Source organism: Girardinichthys multiradiatus, chromosome 2 (genome assembly GCF_021462225.1).
Source record: "Girardinichthys multiradiatus isolate DD_20200921_A chromosome 2, DD_fGirMul_XY1, whole genome shotgun sequence".
NCBI classification, from domain to species: domain Eukaryota; kingdom Metazoa; phylum Chordata; class Actinopteri; order Cyprinodontiformes; family Goodeidae; genus Girardinichthys; species Girardinichthys multiradiatus.
Window position 1 is genome coordinate 22290570 of NC_061795.1, and position 21310 is coordinate 22311879.

At 39.8% G+C, this 21310-nt stretch overlaps 1 protein-coding gene across 1 annotated transcript in view; it reads left to right on the forward strand.

The window, feature by feature from the left end:
• The first annotated feature begins 3361 nt into the window (after positions 1–3361).
• The window catches only part of LOC124860050 (CD82 antigen-like), a 35127-nt gene continuing 17178 nt past the window's right edge, over positions 3362–21310 (forward strand). The window contains exons 1-3 of the mRNA XM_047353024.1: positions 3362–3489; positions 16501–16604; positions 18349–18421. Coding sequence (XP_047208980.1) covers positions 16542–16604; positions 18349–18421 — 136 coding nt within the window. The 5' untranslated portion in view covers positions 3362–3489; positions 16501–16541. The remainder of the gene's footprint in view (positions 3490–16500; positions 16605–18348; positions 18422–21310) is intronic.

Below are 21310 nucleotides of genomic sequence, written 5' to 3' on the forward strand. Positions count from 1 at the left end.
TCTCTCTAGAAGTAGAATGGGAGGCAGATCCTTTAGTTATCAGGCTCCTCTCCTGTGGAACCAGCTCCCAGTTTTAGTCCCTGAGGCAGACACCCTGTCTACTTTTAAGGCTTGGCTTAAAACTTTCTTTTTTTGATCAAGCTTATAGTTAGAGTGGCTTAGGTTATCCTGAGCTATGTCTGTAGTTATGCTGCTATAGGCTTAGGTTGCTGGAGGATATAATGACCACTTTCACCCTCTTTGCTACATTCTCAAACTACTCTCCAATTTTGCATTATTGGCTGTTATTTCAGTTTTTAACTTTATGTTCTCCCTCTTTTCTCTCTCTTCCTAGAAGCTACACCTGGCCTGACTCTGTGTCTACCTGTGACACCTTTCTGGAGGGGGCCATCGTCCAAGCTTCTGCTGGCAACAAACTTAATGATCACCCTCTACCGATGATCCACATGGCCCTGTCCCTTTCTCTCTCCTAGACATGGCAATTGACTGAGCCTTTACTTTAACTAATTATATGTGCTCTCTTTCAGACTCTAACCTTGAAAACTGGCTCAGAGTTTATCTGTTCTTTCTTTCTAGATGAAACTAGATGAGACTAAAGGAGCTACATCCATTAACATTTACTTTTCCTTCCCATAGAAAGTACTCCTGGATCAGTGCTTCTTTGTTCTCTTTGTGTCTCTGCTCTGTTCTCTCTAAGCCCCAGTCGGTCGTGGCAGATGGCCGCTCACACTAAGCCTGGTTCTGCTGGAGGTTTCTTCCTGTTAAAAGGGAGTTTTTCCTCTCCACTGTCGCTACATGCATGCTCAGTATGAGGGATTGCTGCAAAGTCAACGCCAGTGACGGTCCACTGTCTCTACATGCTCATCCAGGAGGAGGGAATGCTGCAAGTCACTGACTGGATGCAATCTGCTGGGTTTCCTTAGATAGAAAAATATTTTAAATAATAAATAAATAACTGAATCTTACTGCACTGTTCAGTGGTTAGGATTAATTGGAATGTATGTACCTGACTTTTGTGAAGTGCCTTTAGACAACATGTGTTGTGAATTGGCGCTATATAAATAAACTCAATTGAATTTAATTAAATTGAATTGAATTAATATACATTTTCTATGGCGACCTGTCCAGGGTGTACCCTGCCTCTCGCCCATAGACTGCTGGAGATAGGCACCAGCTCCCCCGCGACCCAATATGGAATAAGCAGTAGAAAATGACTGACTGACTGACTGACTGAATTAATATACATTTTCTAAATACCTACCTAAATTTAAATATATTTATAGGTTTACAGTTATTTTTGTTAAGCAGAATCTCCAGTTATTTTCTGTACCTACAGCAATTATACACTCACCGGCCACTTTATGAGGTACAACTGTCCAACTGCTCGTCAATGCAAATTTCTAATCAGCAAATCACATGGCAGCAACTCAATGCATTTAAACATGTAGACATGGTCAAGACAATCTGCTGCAGTTCAAATTGAGCATCAGAATGGGGAAGAAAGGTGATTTAAGTGACTTTGAACGTGGCATGGTTGTTGGTGGCAGACGGGCTCGTCTGAGTATTTCAGAAACTGCTGATCTACTGAGATTTTCATGCACTATCATCTCTAGGGTTTACAGAGAATGGTCTGAAAAAGAGAAAATATCCTGTGAGCGGCAGTACTGTCGTTACAACCCAGGCATGCAGAAGAGCATCTCTGAATGCACAACACGTCGAACCCTGAGGCTAAAGCAGCAGAAGACCACACCGGGTGCCACTCCTGTCAGCTAAGAACAGGAAACTACAATTCGCACAGGCTCACCAAAATTGGACAATAGAAGATTGGAAAAACGTTGCCTGGTCTGATGAGTCTCAATTTCTGCTGCAACATTCAGATGATAAGGTCAGAATTTGGCATCAACAACATGAAAGCATGGATCCATCCTGTCTTGTATCAACGGTTCAGGCTGGTGGTGGTGGTGTAATGATGTGGGGGATATTTTCTTGGCACACTTTGGGCCCCTTAGTACCAATTGAGCATCGTGTCAACGCCACAGCCTACCTGAGTATTGTTGCTGACCATGTCCATCCCTTTATGACCACAGTGTACCCGTCTTCTGATGGTTACTTCCAGCAGGATAACGCGCCATGTCATAAAGCACTAATCATCTCAGACTCGTTTCTTGAACATGACAATGAGTTCACTGGACTCAAATGGCCTCCACAATCACCAGATCTCAATCCAATAGAGCACCTATGGGATGTGGCGGAATGGGAGATTCACATCATGGATACAGCCGACAAATCTGCAGCATCTGTGTGATGCTATCATGTCAATATGGACCAAACTCTCTGAGGAATGTTTCCAGTACCTTGTTGAATCTATGCCACGAAGGACTAAGGCAGTTCTAAAGGCAAAAGGGAGGTCCAATCCACTACTAGCAAGGTGTACCTAATAAAGTGGCCGGTGAGTGTATGGCCATATTTAATGATTTTAAAATACATTTACAATATTAATATTTGTGTAATACCCTTATTTTTTATTTATTTTTTAACCTTGTCCTGTCCGGCAGAGTAGCACTTAGAAATGTTGTCTGAGTGCCACAAAGAAGCCCAATAGATTTACTTTCACATGTGGAGCATTATGGCTAACGCTTTAAAGCTCTGCTTGATATTTATAAAAGAAACTTACTAGAAACTGCTTTGGGATCATTTCAGTTGTAACGGACACGGAGACAGAAACGAAAAGGAAAAATGAGAAGCATGAAAGAGAAAGAGAGAGATGTGGGACGAAAAGGAAAAAGGGAGGGAAGGAGAAAAGAATGGAAGAGAGAAGGATGAATTGATTACAAGATAACACCCTGCTTGCTTCTACACCTGCAGAAACATGTAATAACAGCTTTTTTACCAAAAAGTGTGCAGTACTTATGAATGCCAGATGTTATTAGTGTTAACTGCGGCTAAATATAGAAAAATTTTGTATCTGTAAACACCTGAATCTAAACACCTGTGGATCTGATTGTGAGCGTGCTTGTGTATACAAGGTTTCTCCATAAAAATATGCAATGGAGCCATAGACCTGCCCCCCTGGACCTGGGACAGATACGGAGGATATCCGAACCATAGACATCTAAAGGCCCCCAGGAGCGCAGGAACCCCAGGAGAACCCACATCAAATACTATTGTTACTCCTTATATATTTTCTAAAATAGATGAACATACAAAGGGGGAACCTTCTTTAATTTTAATACATAGACATATCAATACATTTTAGTATACATATTTTCTAAGAGAAGATTTAGTCTAGAGAAGTTACCTAATGCTGCCTGACAGGTAAGGGTTAATAAATAATGTCTGCCGCCGCATGGTGGGAGTGTGAACACACACACACACACACACCTCGTGCAGAGGCAGAGACAACATCCAGTTTTCTGTCTCGCGGAGTCTTTAGGTCTTTTAGTTAAAAAGCGCGTCGAGCGACTGAGGACGTCTGCAGACCAACTTAAAGTAAGTTCTGTTCATGTTTAAGTTAAAGTGAAGCTAGAAAACTCCGTCTTTGAATATGAGACATTACTTTGTAAATAAGTCGAAGATACCCGGACACAGTTTTGTTCGAATAACAGATTCACTAAATTTGACCTAGAAATGAAATAAATAAAACGTATAAATTTCACCCTCGCAACATTCAAACAAATCTTTGAACAGTGTGACGGTTCGAAACGATTCCGTTTTTTCAGAACTGACCAAACCTGAAACGGTAGAGAAGCAGCCTGTCTGCAGTTCAACGGACCGCAAAAATCTGCCTCTCATTACACGTTTATAAGAAATCTATAACACATGACATCGCAGCTGGCGTTACTAAGTATGCTACACATAGTTTGGTATTTAACATTTAACGGCATCTTTAACGTTATGGCTGAGATTATCAGGAATATTCGGTTGAGTTTTATTGCTTGAATATTGAAAATGTGAACTATCATTAGGTAACCAGTTCTCAGATGTCTGTGTGGCACTTTCAGCTCACATTTTGCTGAATGTTGTGGCAGGGGCGTAATTCTAAAATTTGGGGACTGTAGGTACCCTGCCCTGGTTCACAGAAGGAATTTTTTTTTTTTTTTTTTCAGTTTGGTCACAAATAGATGCATCTATCTTCTGAACCCATGAAAACACACACCTAACCTGTAGAATGATTTGAACTGTGCCAGAGTCTGGTTTCTGGAGTGGATCACATCAGTGTGAACCCGTCTCTGACCCTGAAACTGTCCAGAGACGCGTGCTCTGGCACGGTTTATCCGGACCCTTGAACGGCTCACTTGCAGTGTGAATGCATGCCGTAGAGGTGTACCAAAAACAGGTACAGAGGATGTATCGTAAGAGCAGTACATTTGAGTAGAAGAAAAACAAAGTAAGAGCGCTAATCCGAAGACGAAAGAATTTAAAAACATCTCGTGGGGCTACTTGGAGTGGTGAAGAGGTGCAAGCGCACAACTACATTTAAAAATTAAAGTAGCAACAGAATACCTGCAGAGACAGACTTTCTTCTTCATGATTTTTTCTTCTCGATTGGTGCAATACTGCCTCAAGACAATCTGACTGCATGGCTTTGTTTGGTCTGGTCTAAAATCTCTCTGTGTTAAAGCAAACCAGGCGAACTGAAGGTGTGAATTTTTCTCACTTTTAATGATCCCTGGACCACACCAGCAGTGTTAATGAACCCTTTATTTGTTACTAGGGGGCCAGTATGTATACATTATTTTTTTTAAAATAACGTTTTATCCCTGTGATGGACTGGGACCTGTCCAGGGTTTACCCTTCCTCCTGTCCGTAGACTGCTGGATATAGGCACCCGCTTCCCCACGACCCACAATGGAAGAAGTGGTAGATAATGACTGATGGACAATGTTTTATAGTCATTTCAACAAAATATTAAAATAAAATTTTTAATATCACCCATTTACAACTGACAGCTATATTTTTTCCCACTGTTGCCATAACAATATAATATCAGGTAGAGTGCCTTCTCCGGGTCAGGGTAGAAGTCCTGCCTCAAGTGGAGGAGTTCAAGTATCTTGGGGTCTTCCTCACTAATGAGGGAAAAACGGATGGATGTTTCCCCTAGGATTAAAACACCACGGTTGATTTCTTTTCTCCTCTCCGCTCCCTGATTTCCAGTCTTATTTAGAAAACAAATTTAATAACCCCCCCGGATAACAGTAAGGGAAATATTGAATATAATTATTATAGCTGTAGTAAGTTTATCTGATACATTACCATTGTTATACGTAGATTTAAGCATAAATATAGACCTTATATTCTAAATTTAATTTGTTATTGTACAGTATAATATGTTTTTACTTTGTAGCTCTGTATAGAATAATAGTAGCCAACTTGCTGGTGGCTAGCTTAACAGTTTAAAGACAGCATTACCTTAGTAGTTGTTCTTTTTTTCGCAGTGTCGGATATTTTAGAAACAACCAAGTTTGTATTCCTTGTAAGCACAGAATAAGTGTTTTTTTTTTCAGCCAGCTAAATGGCAGTGCACGACAACAAGTTGAGGAGGGGCAGGGCTGAGTTAGTCGGGTGTACTGTGAGCAGCACAGACTCTGCTCGCATTGTGCGCGAAAGTTTGAGATTTCATAGTTGAGCGTGCCAATTTCCTACATTTCTCGTGACATATTCCTAAAATTCCCATACATTCTGCCAGGGCGTCATCGGAGGAGGAGGAGGAGGAGCTAATTTGCTTCGTAGATTTGGAAAAACTAAAGAAAAAACGGTGGTACATAAGGCCATTAAACCAGAAGGGGAATACGCCTGTCAGTGCGCCGCAGAGTGACTTTGATACTTTGCATCCTCTCAACTGGTTGCTCTAAGCACTGTGTCGTATATATAAAACAGTTTGATTTGAAGACTTTTTTTGCCCAGCCTAGTATTGTGTGACACAGAGTACTCGGCCGTAAAGATTGCACGAAACATATACAGGTCCTTCTCAAAATATTAGCATATTGTGATAAAGTTCATTATTTTCCATAATGTCATGATGAAAATTTAACATTCATGTATTTTAGATTCATTGCACACTAACTGAAATATTTCAGGTCTTTTATTGTCTTAATACGGATGATTTTGGCATACAGCTCATGAAAACCCAAAATTCCTATCTCACAAAATTAGCATATCATTAAAAGGGTCTCTAAACGAGCTATGAACCTAATCATCTGAATCAACAAGTTAACTCTAAACACCTGCAAAAGATTCCTGAGGCCTTTAAAACTCCCAGCCTGGTTCATCACTCAAAACCCCAATCATGGGTAAGACTTGACTGCTGTCCAGAAGGCCACTATTGACACCCTCAAGCAAGAGGGTAAGACACAGAAATAAATTTCTGAACGAATAGGCTGTTCCCAGAGTGCTGTATCAAGGCACCTCAGTGGGAAGTTTGTGGGAAGGAAAAAGTGTGGCAGAAAACGCTGCACAACGAGAAGAGGTGACCGGACCCTGAGGAAGATTGTGGAGAAGGGCCGATTCCAGACCTTGGGGGGCCTGCGGAAGCAGTGGACTGAGTCTGGAGTAGAAACATCCAGAGCCATCGTGCACAGGCGTGTGCAGGAAATGGGCTATAGGTGCCGCATTCCCCAGGTCAAGCCACTTTTGAACCAGAAACAGCGGCAGAAGCGCCTGACCTGGGCTACAGAGAAGCAGCACTGGACTGTTGCTCAGTGGTCCAAAGTACTTTTTTCGGATGAAAGCAAATTCTGCATGTCATTCGGAAATCAAGGTGCCAGAGTCTGGAGAAAGACTGGGGAGAAGGAAATGCCAAAATGCCAGAAGTCCAGTGTCAAGTACCCACAGTCAGTGATGGTCTGGGGTGCCGTGTCAGCTGCTGGTGTTGGTCCACTGTGTTTTATCAAGGGCAGGGTCAATGCAGCTAGCTATCAGGAGATTTTGGAGCACTTCATGCTTCCATCTGCTGAAAAGCTTTATGGAGATGAAGATTTCATTTTTCAGCACAACCTGGCACCTGCTCACAGTGCCAAAACCACTGGTAAATGGTTTACTGACCATGGTATCACTGTGCTCAATTGGCCTGCCAACTCTCCTGACCTGAACCCCATAGAGAATCTGTGGGATATTGTGAAGAGAACGTTGAGAGACTCAAGACCCAACACTCTGGATGAGCTAAAGGCCGCTAACGAAGCATCCTGGGCCTCCATTAGACCTCAGCAGTGCCACAGGCTGATTGCCTCCATGCCACGCCGCATTGAAGCAGTCATTTCTGCCAAAGGATTCCCGACCAAGTATTGAGTGCATAACTGTACATGATTATTTGAAGGTTGACGTTTTTTGTATTAAAAACACTTTTTTCTTATTGGTCGGATGAAATATGCTAATTTTGTGAGATAGGAATTTTGGGTTTTCAGGAGCTGTATGCCAAAATCATCCATATTAAGACAATAAAAGACCTAAAATATTTCAGTTAGTGTTCAATGAATCTAAAATATATAAATGTTAAATTTTCATCATGGCATTATGGAAAATAATGAACTTCATCACAATATGCTAATATTTTGAGAAGGACCTGTAATTAGCACGGATGTCAGCAAGTACTCAAGGTGGACTCAAAGCAGACGTCCGTGGAGTCAAATACGCCCGACTATATGGGAGCTTTTACTCTTAGCTCCATACAACCAAATAAAACTGGTTTCTCTGACATATTCTCTCCATCCTGTTGAAATGATTTTAAACCCTAGGAATGGGATAAGGAAATAATGTTGCTGTTTTGGAAACCAAAGCTTTTTAAAACCTTGGGATTCCCTGTTACTGGTTAGCGGCCTGTTTGTAGTTCTTCCCCATTTAAAAGGAAAATAAACACAAACATTTTTTTGTGTAGCAAGGATTTTGTGCAGGATTTATTTTCCTGAAAATGTAGACACACAATCACTCTTGCTAGCCTTTAGAACTGCACTGCCTTCATTCTTCATGCTACAGATTCAGCAAGATGTCTGGAACATTACTGAAAATTTTTGATTCATATTTACATGATAGCATCACTCAGTTGCTGCAGACTTGTCAGCTGTACATCTGTGATTTAAATCTCCCGTTCCACCACATTCCAGACGAGCTTGATTGGACTAACATCTGGTAACTGCGGATGCCACTGGAGTATGGGTTAACTTATTGCCATGTTCAAGACACCGTTCTGAGATCACATAAACTTTGTGACATGGCGCATTATCCTGCTAGAAGCATCAGATGATGGGTATATTATGGTTATTAAGGGATGGACATGAGCATTGTTGCTGCTGCTGACCATCTGGAATAAGAGGCCTCATGGAAATATCCCCCACACCATTACTCCACCTCCACCAGTTTAAACCATTTATATAAGGTAGGATAGATCCATGCTTTGATGTTGTTAACACCAAATTCTCACCCTACCATATGAATGTTGCAGATAAAGATGCATCAGACCAGGCAATGTTTTCAGTTTTGGTGAGCCTGAGTGAATTGTAGCTTTAGTTTCCTGTTCTTAGCTGACAGTAGTAGCACATGATGAGTCTACATGCAGGTTTGACGTGCCGTGTATTCAGAAATGGTATTCCGCTTAACTTGACTTTAATGAGTGGTTTTTTGAGCTGCCATTATTTTCTGTTATTTTGAACCTTTGACTCTGTAACGTCAATGTGGCATTTTTACTGACAGCTGCTGCTCACTGCATATGTTTCTCTTTTTTTTATCATTCTGAGAAATGCTTGTGTGTCAAAATCCAAGTAGTTCAGGAGTTTCTGAAATACTCAGACCAGCCCATCTTAGGTACTAATGTAAATGTACTACCACATTATTCAAAACATAAGCAAGGCTTTAATTTTAGCTTTTTTATGATTCTTTGTCTCCAAAATAGTATCAAAGTACTAAAATAAATAAGCTAATACACCATGGATAATTTCAAAGGTACAAACTGGTTTTTACTTTACTGGTACAAAATGGAAGAGAGAAGCAATGAAATGACCGTTTTAATTGATTAAAACGCACAAAACAGTAAGTTATCGCTTGGAATGATTCATGAAGCATATATGTCGATTTGATAAATAAAAAACACATTAGTTATGTATTAAACAAAACAAAGTTTTATTGAATTAAAAAAAAAATTGGTAATCTGGTTTAATTGCAAAGTTTTTAATTATTATTGAGGTCTGCTTAAAACTCCAATGTGACAAATGTACAATAATATTAGCAGATGGTTCTTATCAACCTTCTTCTGCATCAAACTCCAGCTGCTGCTGCTCAATCTGTGATGTTTGCCATTTAAGTTATGAATAAGTCAATGTTTCTACCTCCGTTCTGTTAGAGAATGGATTTCCAGACCCTGCTTTTAGGCTACCCTCACAACAACTCCGCCTTGGCTGCCTTCCGTGCGATACTTTTTTTAGTTGTGTCAACACGTGGCTGCAGATGAAGAACGTTTTTATTCATAACACTGTAGCAGTCAAATAAACAATTGAAACATGTCAGAGAAGCAAGGCTCCTCGTAAACACAGATTAGAAAGCAGTGTTTTGATGGAGGATTCGGGTGATCCTATCCTTATGTAACAATCAGAATCAGCTTTATTGCCAAGTTCGTGCATACAAACAAGGAATTTGACTCCGGTACACTTTGCTCTTTTGTTCTGTTTTTGCATTACAGAATATACAAATTTACAATTTGCAATGTACAATATACACATATCTAATAAAAAAGGTGCATTTGCAACATCTGTATGCTGTTGTTCTGTACTCTATTGAATGTTCATCATAGAAACAGCCTGGGGGAAGAAACTGTCTCTGTGGTGGCTGGTTTTAGTAAACAGTGCTCTGTAGCGGCGGCCTGAAGGTAAAACTAACAGTTTATGTGCAGGGTGTGTGGGGTCTGCAGAGATTTTAGCAGCTCTTTTCTTGACCCTAGACCTGTATAAGACCTGGATGGAGGGAAGGTCAGCTCTGATTATTCTCTCTGCAGTCCTGATTATTCGTTGCAGTCTGGACCTGTCCTGTTTTGTGGATGAGCCAAACCACACTGAGATGGTTGAAGACAGGACAGACTGAATGATGGCAGTGTAGAAGATGACCAACCTCTTGTGGAAGGTTGTACTTCTTGAGTTGCCTCAGGAAGTACAGTCTCTGCTGGGCCTTCTTTCGAACAGTGTCTATGTGTGAAGACTATCTCAGGTCCTCAGAGATGGTGGTTCCTAAGAACCTGAAGTGGTCCACGGCCGATACAGTGTTGGTGAGGATGGTGAGGGGGGTGTATGGGGGTGGTGTTCTCCAAAAGTCCACCACCATTTCCACAGTCTTGAGTGGGTTCAGTTCATGGTAGTAACTGGTAACTAACGATAGACCAAATTCCTGAATGGTATTCATCTTTTTGTTTTACAATTTGTTTCCTTTTATCTGTTATCTCCACTGGCCCCCTCTACAACAGCCCTAACTGAAAGCAGCCCTCCTACTGGTCTTACAGTCATTATGAGCCATATTCTGATTGACAAGCCCAAATATTATGCAAAAAAAAAAAGGTTGTAGCGAATGTTACTAACTAATTTCCACAGAGAAAGTGAAGCAACCTGCTACCTTATCCTGGAGGGGATTTCACACGTTTTTGTCACGCTGATGTCATATAGATGCTTAATGGGAAAGTCCCCTCCTTATCACCCGGTTACTCAACTGAAACAACGTCTAGCCAGAAGACATCCCGAGGGTTAGACAAACCAAAACCTTCAGAGATGCATCATCACAGTCCACATTCTCCTGTTTGCAAGTTGCAGCATTACCTATAAAGAATGCAAAACAAAACCTATTCCTGGAAATGTAAATAATCCAACAGCAGGCAGCAGCCTTTTTGTGTAGAAGATTAAACAACATTATTGCAGATGTTAAAGCAGGACTCTGGAGTAGCATTAAAGGCTTTAGTGGTACTGGAATAATATATGCAGCATTTTTCTCCTTCTGCACGGTGACCACACAGATGTGTAAATGGGTCAAGCATTAATATTAGCAGAAGGCCGTGGAGGGAGGTTGCATCTTTGCTTGCGTTTTAGTATTTAGCTGCTCTGCACTGCAGTAAATCCATGCTGGTTCTATTGCAGACATATTTGCTGCCATCTGCCACTGGTGCTGTCTTCATCTTTGTTAACCATGGTTCAGGGCAGGTTATCTGCCTGTTTCAGCTGAACTACTGTTCTGTTATTATTTCCCAAAGCCGGCACGACGTTTTGGCTCTAGCACTCTAAACTAAACCACACAGAAGGGACATTTAAGCTGCGGAAGGAAAAAATCTAAGTCAGTAAGTTTCATTGACTTTGGAAAGTTCTGGTAACTCATCCAGAGTTTTTTTTAACATAGTAAGTAATTTTGGTTCTGCACACACAGTCAGTGCCGTCCCATTTCATCTAAAGATAGATTTACCCCACAGTTTTTTAATTTTAACAGTATTATACAGCAGTAGTTGTGCAAGTTATAATATCTCTGTTGGCATTGGAGTTTGGTTCTGCTTTCAATTTCACTTCAGAGGACTTTTACTGTGTGCTTTGAAGAAGTCTGATATAAGATGTCTTTAAAGCTTCAGGCTGATCCTGTCAGTCAATTTAAAGGACATCATTTCATGTCAATAGCTGGAGCTCTGGTTTCAATTTATGAGACGAGGCTTTAACAAAAATATTTTTAGAACAAAAGAGGAATACTCGTTTTGTTTTATTTTTTGTTTTATTTTTTCTTACAAAAAACACTATTATTCTACACTGATCTGGAATCAGTGTAGAATAATTCAGTCCAGGTTTAAGTTTTTCTTTTATTTTTGTTAATTTTTTTATCTGTGTCTAATTCTAAGATAGTCCAAATGCCTTTAAGGCATTAGAAATGTGTTTTTTGTGTGTTCATTAACAAAATAAAGGTTCCAGAAATCTCTAAATATGTTTTAAAGTTTATTCGGTGTTTAATTATCCAGTTCAGGTTTGATGAAAGAGTCAACAGGTGCTCAAATGAAGTCGAGGCCCTTAAAAAACTGTGAAATAGCCCTTTAGCTTAGCAATACTAAGAAGCTCTGAAGCAGATAACAATTTCAGCTTTAATAGCAGCTGTTAACCAGTATTCTCATAATGCTTTTAAATCATTTGTATCTGGTGTGCTAACATCCTAAAGAGAACCCAAAATTACTGCTTTGCAAACTATTTTGAAGTGGCGAGGGCTTTTTCGCCTCTGTCGAATTGAGTGTTGTTTGTCAACCCCACCAGAAAATATATCTGTCATCTCTGTAAGCTCAGCGGGGCAACCTAAAAACTACTTCCTTTCTTACTGCAAAATAAGAGTCTCACACATGCAGTAGATACAACAGGGTGTAGGTAAAGCAACAAACCAGATGCTAGCTTTAGCATAGCTAGCAGCTAACAGGTGGCCTTACAGGATTCTCACAGGGCCTAAAAATCATTTTTATCATGTCTGTCTCTCTGCATCAGTTTTCCCAAAATGACGCCACATAAACGATTTGAGAGTGGTGGAGGCTTCTTTATTAATTTTTGTAACCAAACGTTGTTGTCAGCCTGATCAGAAGCCTATGTGTCAACTCTATCAATATAATAGGACTAGCTCAAGAACTACTTGCCCTCTCCCTTCAAAATAAGAGTCTCAAACATGGATACAAAACTATGAGGGTGGATATGATGCAGATAACGAAATGCTAACCTTAGCATTGGTGACAGCTAAAGATTAGCCAGTTGAGGGATTCTCACTGAGCCTAAAATCATTCAAATCTTGTCACTCAGTTGCTATTTCTTTTTTCATCAGATAAACAATTTAACAGTGGGAGAAGGTTCTTCAAAGCTTTTCTAACCAAGCTTTGTTGCCCATCCTGGCAAAAAGTCTACTTGTCAACACAGCAGGATAAATCATTCATAACAATAGCTTAGACGTAAAGACAGGGTAAAGCGCTGAAAGGCAATTAGACGGTTCTCTGCGAGATTCTATTTTTGCGGGATCTCGTTACACCCCTACTAGTTATCTATATAATATAATTGGCAACTGCAAAACGGCTGCAAAAGTTACAGTCAGCAAATGAGTAAGTCAAAGCTTAAGCTGTTTTGTCTTTATCCTGGCATGCTCTTGTGTGCCCTGGCACCAGATCATGGAAACAACTTTAATAAGAAACAGTTTCTTCCCCTCAGAATATCTTGCAATGCAGGTTTTTTTTTCTCAATGTGAGTTACTGTTTGGTTTCTTCTCCTAACTGAACTGTTAGTGAGGATCTTCGAATAAAGATGGAAACTTTGATGCTTTGTTTGCTGAAGAAATTGCAAGAGTGTAACCTCTTTACGCCTAACTTGCCATGTCATTCTTAGTCTGTGTTGGACATGTTGCAAACATGTTGGTAATTATGCATCTTCTGAAAGAGGAATATGCAACAAGTAGAGCTCAAGTATGGCTTGAAACTGTTTTGATATGAACAGAGCTTAGACAGCAGACAATATCATAACTAAGCCTTTTTAATCCACATTGCTACTCAACATCTAGACAGAAATCTCCTTTGAGGATTATCTACTTTGCAGGCGTGTCTGCTAAGTGGTTTGAGGGTTGCACTGTGTTCAGATTTGTAAACAGGAAGTTGTCTTAGTATTTTATGAGCGATATTAGTAATAATGCAGCTGGGTTACAGAATATGTGTTCCCCAGCCCATAAGGCCGATCAGACATCATAGGTCAGAAACATTTGCTGGAACACCTGGCTGTGTTTGTATTTAGTGTATTTAAATTGTATTTATTTATTTAGTCAACTGGTGCTCTTGTACATGGCAGAGTAGATTAAACAGAGAGCTGGATGCTAATTCAAAATTATTCAAAGTGCTATTATAAGAGAAATAAACGTGCAAAGAAGTAGAAATCATGACTGCAGTGCTGACCTTTGATCACATTTGTGTAAAGAAACACAGACACACAGGAAATGAGGGAACAGAAAAGGGGGGATGATATACAGTAAAATAAAACAGAGCTGAAGTTAGACCAAAGGTCAGTTTTTCAAACAGCTACTCTTTCTTTTTAATTACAATTCTTCATGCATAAATCAAGGTTTACACTGCCTTGCCAAAGTATTCTTGCCCCTTATTTAGTTTGTCAAATTAAGGCCACAATCTGAAATTTATTTTAATGGGATTTTACAAAACATAAGTGCATGATTGTAAATTGTAAGTATAATGATTTGTGTATTTTTTTAAAGTGTGGCATGCATTTGTAATCCTCTGTCCCAGTGTGAAATCTGTAAGAAAGCTTCCTAAAGATCTTCTTCCTTGATCACATTGCATTTAGCTACATCCATCTTCCCATCAGTTCTGACCAACTTCCCTATTCCTGGTGAAGAAAAAACATTCCCACAGCATGATGTTGCCACCACCATGCGTGCTTCTGGACATTGTTTGTTCAGATTGATGCATGTCCTGCTACACGTGGTGTTTTTTCATATAGAAGAAAATTTGTAATTTTGGTCTCATCTGACCAGAGCACCTTCCTCAACCTTGTTCAAAGCTCAGGATATTGTTTTATGACCTAACCTTGCTTTTAAACATCTCCACAACTTTTATCTCTGAATTGTCTGCCCCTGTTCTTGGTCTTCATGATGCTGTTTGTTTGCTGATGTTCTCTAACAAACCTCTAAGGCCTTCACAGAACATCTAGATTTATGCAGAGATTAAATGTCATACGTGTAGTCTATGTTTCTAATTATCTATTCTAAAGGCAGTTTTACACATTGGGTTTTATTAAGGGGAATCAGAGCCACACATCAGATTTAGAAACCCATGAATCATTTCCCCTTTCACTTCACATTTAGCGTTACTCTGTGTAAACCAACAACATGATAAAAAAAAAAAGGTTCAAGAGATGTGAATATTTCTGCAAGGGAATGTGGTTTCCTGCTGTAATGAGGATGGATACAAAGTTTCAAAATGGCTGTGCACACCTGAACAGGAAAATGTAATCTAGCAGTAAGATGTGACTAGTTTTATGCATGTTTGGTGCGTTTGTTTAGAAAGCTTAAAAGTAGATCAAAATGGCTTCTATCTATTTTCATACTACAGGAGGCTTGTATTGAATCTTTTTAAAGAAGTATCTTAGATGTCTGTTGGTGTTGATGCTTTTTTTTGCTCATGTACTTGTTTCTTTCAGTGGAATGAATCATACGATCTATATGCACAGAATCTAAACCTAGAGATTTTGAGTAGAACTGAAGGGGGAGATGGAAGCAGCGTGTAATCTGATACACGGGGAGTTTTCTTCTTTGGATATTTTGAGACTCCTCAAATAACCACAATGGATGGGTGTATTTTTGCTCCTTCCAGTGTAGGATAACATCTTATATTTTCCTTGTGAATTTCAGACTGAATCTTGATGCCTTACTGTGTGGCTTACATGTTCTCTCGCCCCTTTCAGATAAGTCCCTGAATTAAGTCACTTTAAAAAGGAACACAACAAAAGTGGAACTTAAACAGTTTAAGATGCAGGATCAGATTTACATCAACATGGTGGTTTGTGTTTATGTTTTCTTGTGACACCAGATAAACTCATTGAATGTGACTAAGCCTAAAACAGCCCCTAAAACAAAGTTTGCAGCTAAGGCTGTTGTTGCTTGTAAACACTGGTGAAGTTACTCGGTTTCGCTGCTCACATAAACACAGAAATACTCCTACCCCAATGTTATGTCAGGCTTCTCACTTTACTGTCTTCCTTTTAATACTTCAGAGAAGCATTGCTTCCCTTCTTTGGCCAATGTGCAGTTATGATTCTGAACAGGATTATTTTTACCTTCTGAGGTAATAGAACAGCGGACTGCTGGTAAAAGTGTAAATGAGAGGAGGAGCACTTTCAGAAGCTGTTGTAAATGAAATCTGGGTTGTTACTGAGTCTTGAAAAGTCTTAAAAAGTATGGAAATTTTTTGACCATTTTTTAGGTCTGGATAAGTATGGAAAAAATGAAATTTAGTCTGGAAAAATGTTTTATTTTCCAGATTTGGCCACGTCTCACCTTAATTCATTAACATTCTGGTTTTTGACTGAATTCACATATTCCAAAATGTAAAAAAGTTCAGTTTTGTTACTTTTTAGACTTTACATAACTTCAATCATTTGTCAAATTCAAGACTCAGATTTTAAAATAGAGCTGGTCTAGATGGTCCAGATGCCAAAAAAAGCCCCAAAATGGCAGTGCACCACATATGTTGTTTCATGATTTGTGAAACCTATTAATATGACTACTATTTAATCAGTTCAAGGTGAATATTTGCTCAAATGTCCAAAAAGGTCAAGTTTGAATCTGGAAAAGGTTGGGTTTTCCAGACGCAGGCATAACTCGAACCCTGTGACCTCTGGCAGTGTTTTAGATTTGAAGATTATAGCTGCTTTTAATGAGAAATTCAACTGTGCAGATTTTGCTCTGACCTGGTTCTGCAGCTCTCCTCCAGAAATAAAACTGAACGGATGTTTTTTTTGTTTCTGTCTCTTTTTAACTCAGGCTCACATCCTACTGCAAGGCAACTCAACTGAACCACAGCCATGGGCAAAGGTTGCATCACAGTCACTAAGTACTTTTTGTTCCTCTTCAACCTCCTCTTTTTTGTAAGTAAGACAATTTCCTTACCAACATTTAGTTGGGATGATTTAATTAGCTGTAGCTTGATTTCCTTCTCTTTTAGCAGCTTTGTTTACTTTAGATAAAGAGAAATACGGCTTCGCTCTGTTTCGCTCTGCACACACAAGTCCGAATTTTAAAGCTTCAAGTTGGAAAAATCAAATAGAATACAAATAGAATCAGTACAACCTCTGCGCAGATAATACTCTGAAAGTTTTGGTAAACAACTGTTTATTTGTACTTGTGACAGGTTGTACCTTATTAAACTTGTGGCACAAGTAATAAGGTACAAACTCTATTTGTGCATGTTCCTTTGTTCAGTGGAGAGCATGGTTTTATCAACTTGTCCTGCTAATAGTGAGCAGAACATTTACCAAATCCCGTTGGTTTTCCAAATTGCAACTAAAACATAGTGAACTAATGTGTGACATTATTCCCAGATCTGAGACTCACATAAGACTAGGAGCTACCTTTCCTAACCTATAGTGATGCATTCAGGGACCTGAAGCTATGACCGGCTCATGCGGGTAAAATAAAAATGTTTATTTCTAAAAGGAAACGAGACAGACATCTCTCAGGAGATAATGAAACAATGCAAAATGAGTATGTATTTTTGAAATAAGGGTTTTATTTGTTTTTCTTCCCATTTCACTAAAAATGGCATGTCAAAAGTTATTTACACTCCTCTTAATCACCAATAGAAAAATGTTTCCACTGGTATTTTGATCTGAATACCTGATACCTTTAATACCTCTGGTTAGTGTTTTCTTGCCTTTAGAAAGAACCTCGGTACTGGACAGTAAAAGCCTGATCGGTGCATCTCAGCTAACCTGGAAAACCACGTTGCTTTTAGAGCTGTTTGCTGCCTTTCAGCTTTTTATTTGAATAATTATCTTTATTCAAATTCTGCTGGAGATTAGAGGAGATACATAAGGAAATGTTGCCTGGAGAAAGAGACTTTACAGACCAGTCAGGTCTGAATAACAGCAGATGGTTCCAGTTTTGCTTCCTCTTCTCTTCCACTCACCCCAACATTAAAGTCCAGTGACTGGCTTCTAAAACTGACTCTGCGAGGATGCCCAGACCTTTCCAATGAGTCTGCATCTATAAACCTGACACAGACCTTTTGAAGTCAACTGGGGTCTAATAGGAAGCGTGTGTTTGTGTCAAGTGTTTGTCCATGTGGACAAATTATGCACGGTGAGGCCAGGGGAAGCCAGGAAGTGGTGGGCTAATGATGGCAGCTGGGTGCTCAGCAGTATTTTTAATAGAACAGCTCCTAAGCAGGACACTAATTACTTTTGTGGGGCTGCAGAGGGGGCAGTAATACAAGCAGGAAGCTGAAGAATCAACAAAGCCTCATATTGAAGAGTTTGGTCCCCACGACAGTACCCCACAACTTCTAAATAAAGGCTTACTTCAATACACTCGCAGTCAGAGCTTTAAAACCTTAGTAACAGTTAAATTTGAAATAATCATAAAGTAACAATGCTGAATTTGTTACCCAACACTCTGTGTAATAATGAGAAAATCTGTCAAAGGCACTTTCTTCAGTGTAGCTATGACAAAAAGACACAAGCAGACAGAGAAGAGGGTTAAGATATGATAACTTCCAGATGTGAAAGTAACAAAGCAAAAACAAGTGTCTCATGTTTTAAAGGGTACCAGCATTGATTCTGTTTTGCTTTCATAACATTTGGTGCCTGAATATTTCCACTTTCTCTTTCACAGATCTTCGGAGCGTTGATCATGGGCTTTGGACTGTGGGTGCTCTTTGATAAGGACAGCTTCATAGCTGTTCTACGTAAGTGCTGACAAGCTCAAACAGACCTGCTGTCTTCCCACAACCTCCAGTTATTATAAAACCCAACATGAGTTTATATTCAGTTTTTCTTTATCCGAGGGCTTTTAGAACAGTATACACTGAAACAGAAACTGGAAAATTTGTGAAATCCCAAAAGTCTCTGTCGACTCTGCATTTTATGGAGGTCCAATTGGAAATATTCCCTTGGAAACCCATTTTGATGTTCACATTGTTTTAAAAATGTGACTCACTGATTAAACAAGCAAAGGGTGCCCCGTAGACACAAAAACATGCAACAGGAGGCACATCTGTGTGGGAGAGGTTAGCCAGGGGGAGGTGATGCGCTTCATTTTCTGAAGGTTTCATCTCAGGTTGGAAAATCTGAGTTTAATTTCCCTATAGTCTCCACAGAATTGGTCTGCCTACTAGGCAAGGGGGCACAGATGGAATTTCCCACTGCAACAGATGCTGCCACTTTGACAGTTTGTTTCAATATCTTTAATTAAAGACACACAACCTCCGAAAAGCATAATGCTGGAAGACATATTATCAGCGTTTAAATGCATGGATATTTTTCAGGGAAGCCTAATTAAACCCAGGTCCAGCCTTGCCTGAAACAGCGAACCTCAAATGGAAACTATTTGTTTCCAAAAATTGTCTTTATAAATGCTCTCAGTGTTTTCAACACACATGGAGCATTTCCAAGAGCAGGGGTGGAGTTTTCCCTAAAGAAATGTATTAATTTATTGCTAGTCTGTTTGGTGAGTGTTGGAAATAAATAGAGCATTGCTTAGTGTGGGACTGTTAACCCTTTCCCAGCTGAGATGTGCATTTGGGTCAGAAACAATCCACGATACAATGATGAATGTAAACCATTGTAGCTGATCCTTGTAATGTGGATTCATCCATCCATCCATCCATCCATCAATCCTCTTGCTATTGTTACAAAAATCTCGGGAAAAAGGCTGGAGTTTTGCCAAAGTCATGCAGAGCTTATATTGTCTCTCCTACAGCAGCCATTGTGTATCCTGACTTACTATTTAAGGCCCCGAGGTCAGAAACAGCGGAAAAATCTCAACCATTATGTTATTTAGTTGAGTGTGCTAATCTTTAGTCAGATCTTTGGAAAACAAATACAGTATCCATCATCCCTGCTGTGCATGTTGTAATATATAACAGTTTGTACACAGATTGCGTAGCTCACTGATAATCTCAGCATATTCCTCCTGGGAGGGTCTTGATGACCATCTCCCCAGTATGTATTTTTAGGCCTAATACCTGCAGGGGTCAACCTCAGCTAACTTCACTGGAAGTCTCTTTCCCACTGCGTGGAGGAACAAAAGCTGAAGTCAGCTATGTTTATTGACTCTAGATGTTCCCCTCAAAAGTTGTACCATTGCCCGACCATAAACAGGATCTCTGTGTTTTCAGTTTGGTATTCTTTATGAGTTCTATCAGCAGAGCCTTCTGCCGCTGTCTGATTGACCTTAGGCAGAGAAACTATTTGAATGTTGTGGTTTGAAGCTCTTTTATTTTTAGGTAAGAAAAACTTCCTTTCGTACAAGTGTAGGCCTCTAAATTAACACGGAGATGTCGATATTTTCCTCCAGTGCCGGGGTAATATAAGTCTATGTCAATGCAGCTTGCCAAACTGCTGCTTGCCATGTGCTTAAACAGACGTCAGCCTTGGAAAGGAGGAATGTGTACCAGGGAATGCGCCAAGGTACAGTTTGGACATTAATTTTAAGACATGCACAGAGACACCAGCAGGGAGCTCGATACTGAAATCCCTTTACCTTTGGCTGTTTAAACTCCGTATAAACTTGAAATCCAGAGCTGGTCCACTTGTGTTTACTTTTTAAAATCTAGTCATAATGTACTGTAATATACTGTGGTTTCATACCACCTGTATGCAAGGTAATCGTGTGGCTCTGGTCCTGTTTAAAATAGAAGAATATAAATATCATTTATTGTCCCTCAGTGGGGAAATTCAGGAGAGAAAAACTTGGGGGTGAGTAGGATATGCTGAAACAGCCTGCGTGCTTATGTGGCGCTGGAAGTCGGCAATGCCAAGCAGCTCTCTTTCCTCTCCTTAAAAGTCAACATCAGGTTTTCCAGTTTAAATGGAAAGTTCCATAGAAACTCTCAAGGTACTGGTATAAAGTATCTATGACTGTCTCAGGTAGAAATGGCAGAAAGGCAGAGTAACCAGGCAAGCATGCAGTACCTTGCAATAGTATTTTCACCCCTTCAGCTTTTTCACATTGTGTCATGTTACAACCACAGACGTCAAAGTATTTCATTGGGATTTTATGCAATAGATCAACACAAAGTAGTGCATGTGTTTGAAGTGGAATAAAAAGGATACATGGTTTTAAAATGTATTTTACAAAATCTTGTGAAAATTGTGGCAAGCATTGTTATTCAGCCCCCTTTTACTCTCATATCCCTCCAAAAAATCCAGTGTAAACATATGTTTTCAAAATTCCCCTAATTAGTAAATAGAGTCAACATGTATGTCATTTAATCTTACTATTATCATAGCTGTTCTGTGAAGACCTTAGAGGTTTGCTTGAAAACATTAGTGAACAAACGACGCTAAGAAGACCAAGGAACACAGCATACAGGTCAGGGTTAAAGTAGGGTTTGGCTATAAAACAACATCTCACAGGGCTCTGTTTATCATCTGGAAACAGAAAGAGACTGGCCTCACTGCAACCCTACCAAGACATGGCTGTCCACCTGTACGGACAGGCTGGGCAAGCAGAGCATTAATCAGAGAAGCAGTCAAGAGCCTTATGTTAGCTCTAGAGGGACTGCAGAGATCCACAGCTCAGGAAGGAAAATCTGTTGACAGAGCAACCATTGGAAGTCCCTGCAGATTGCCAT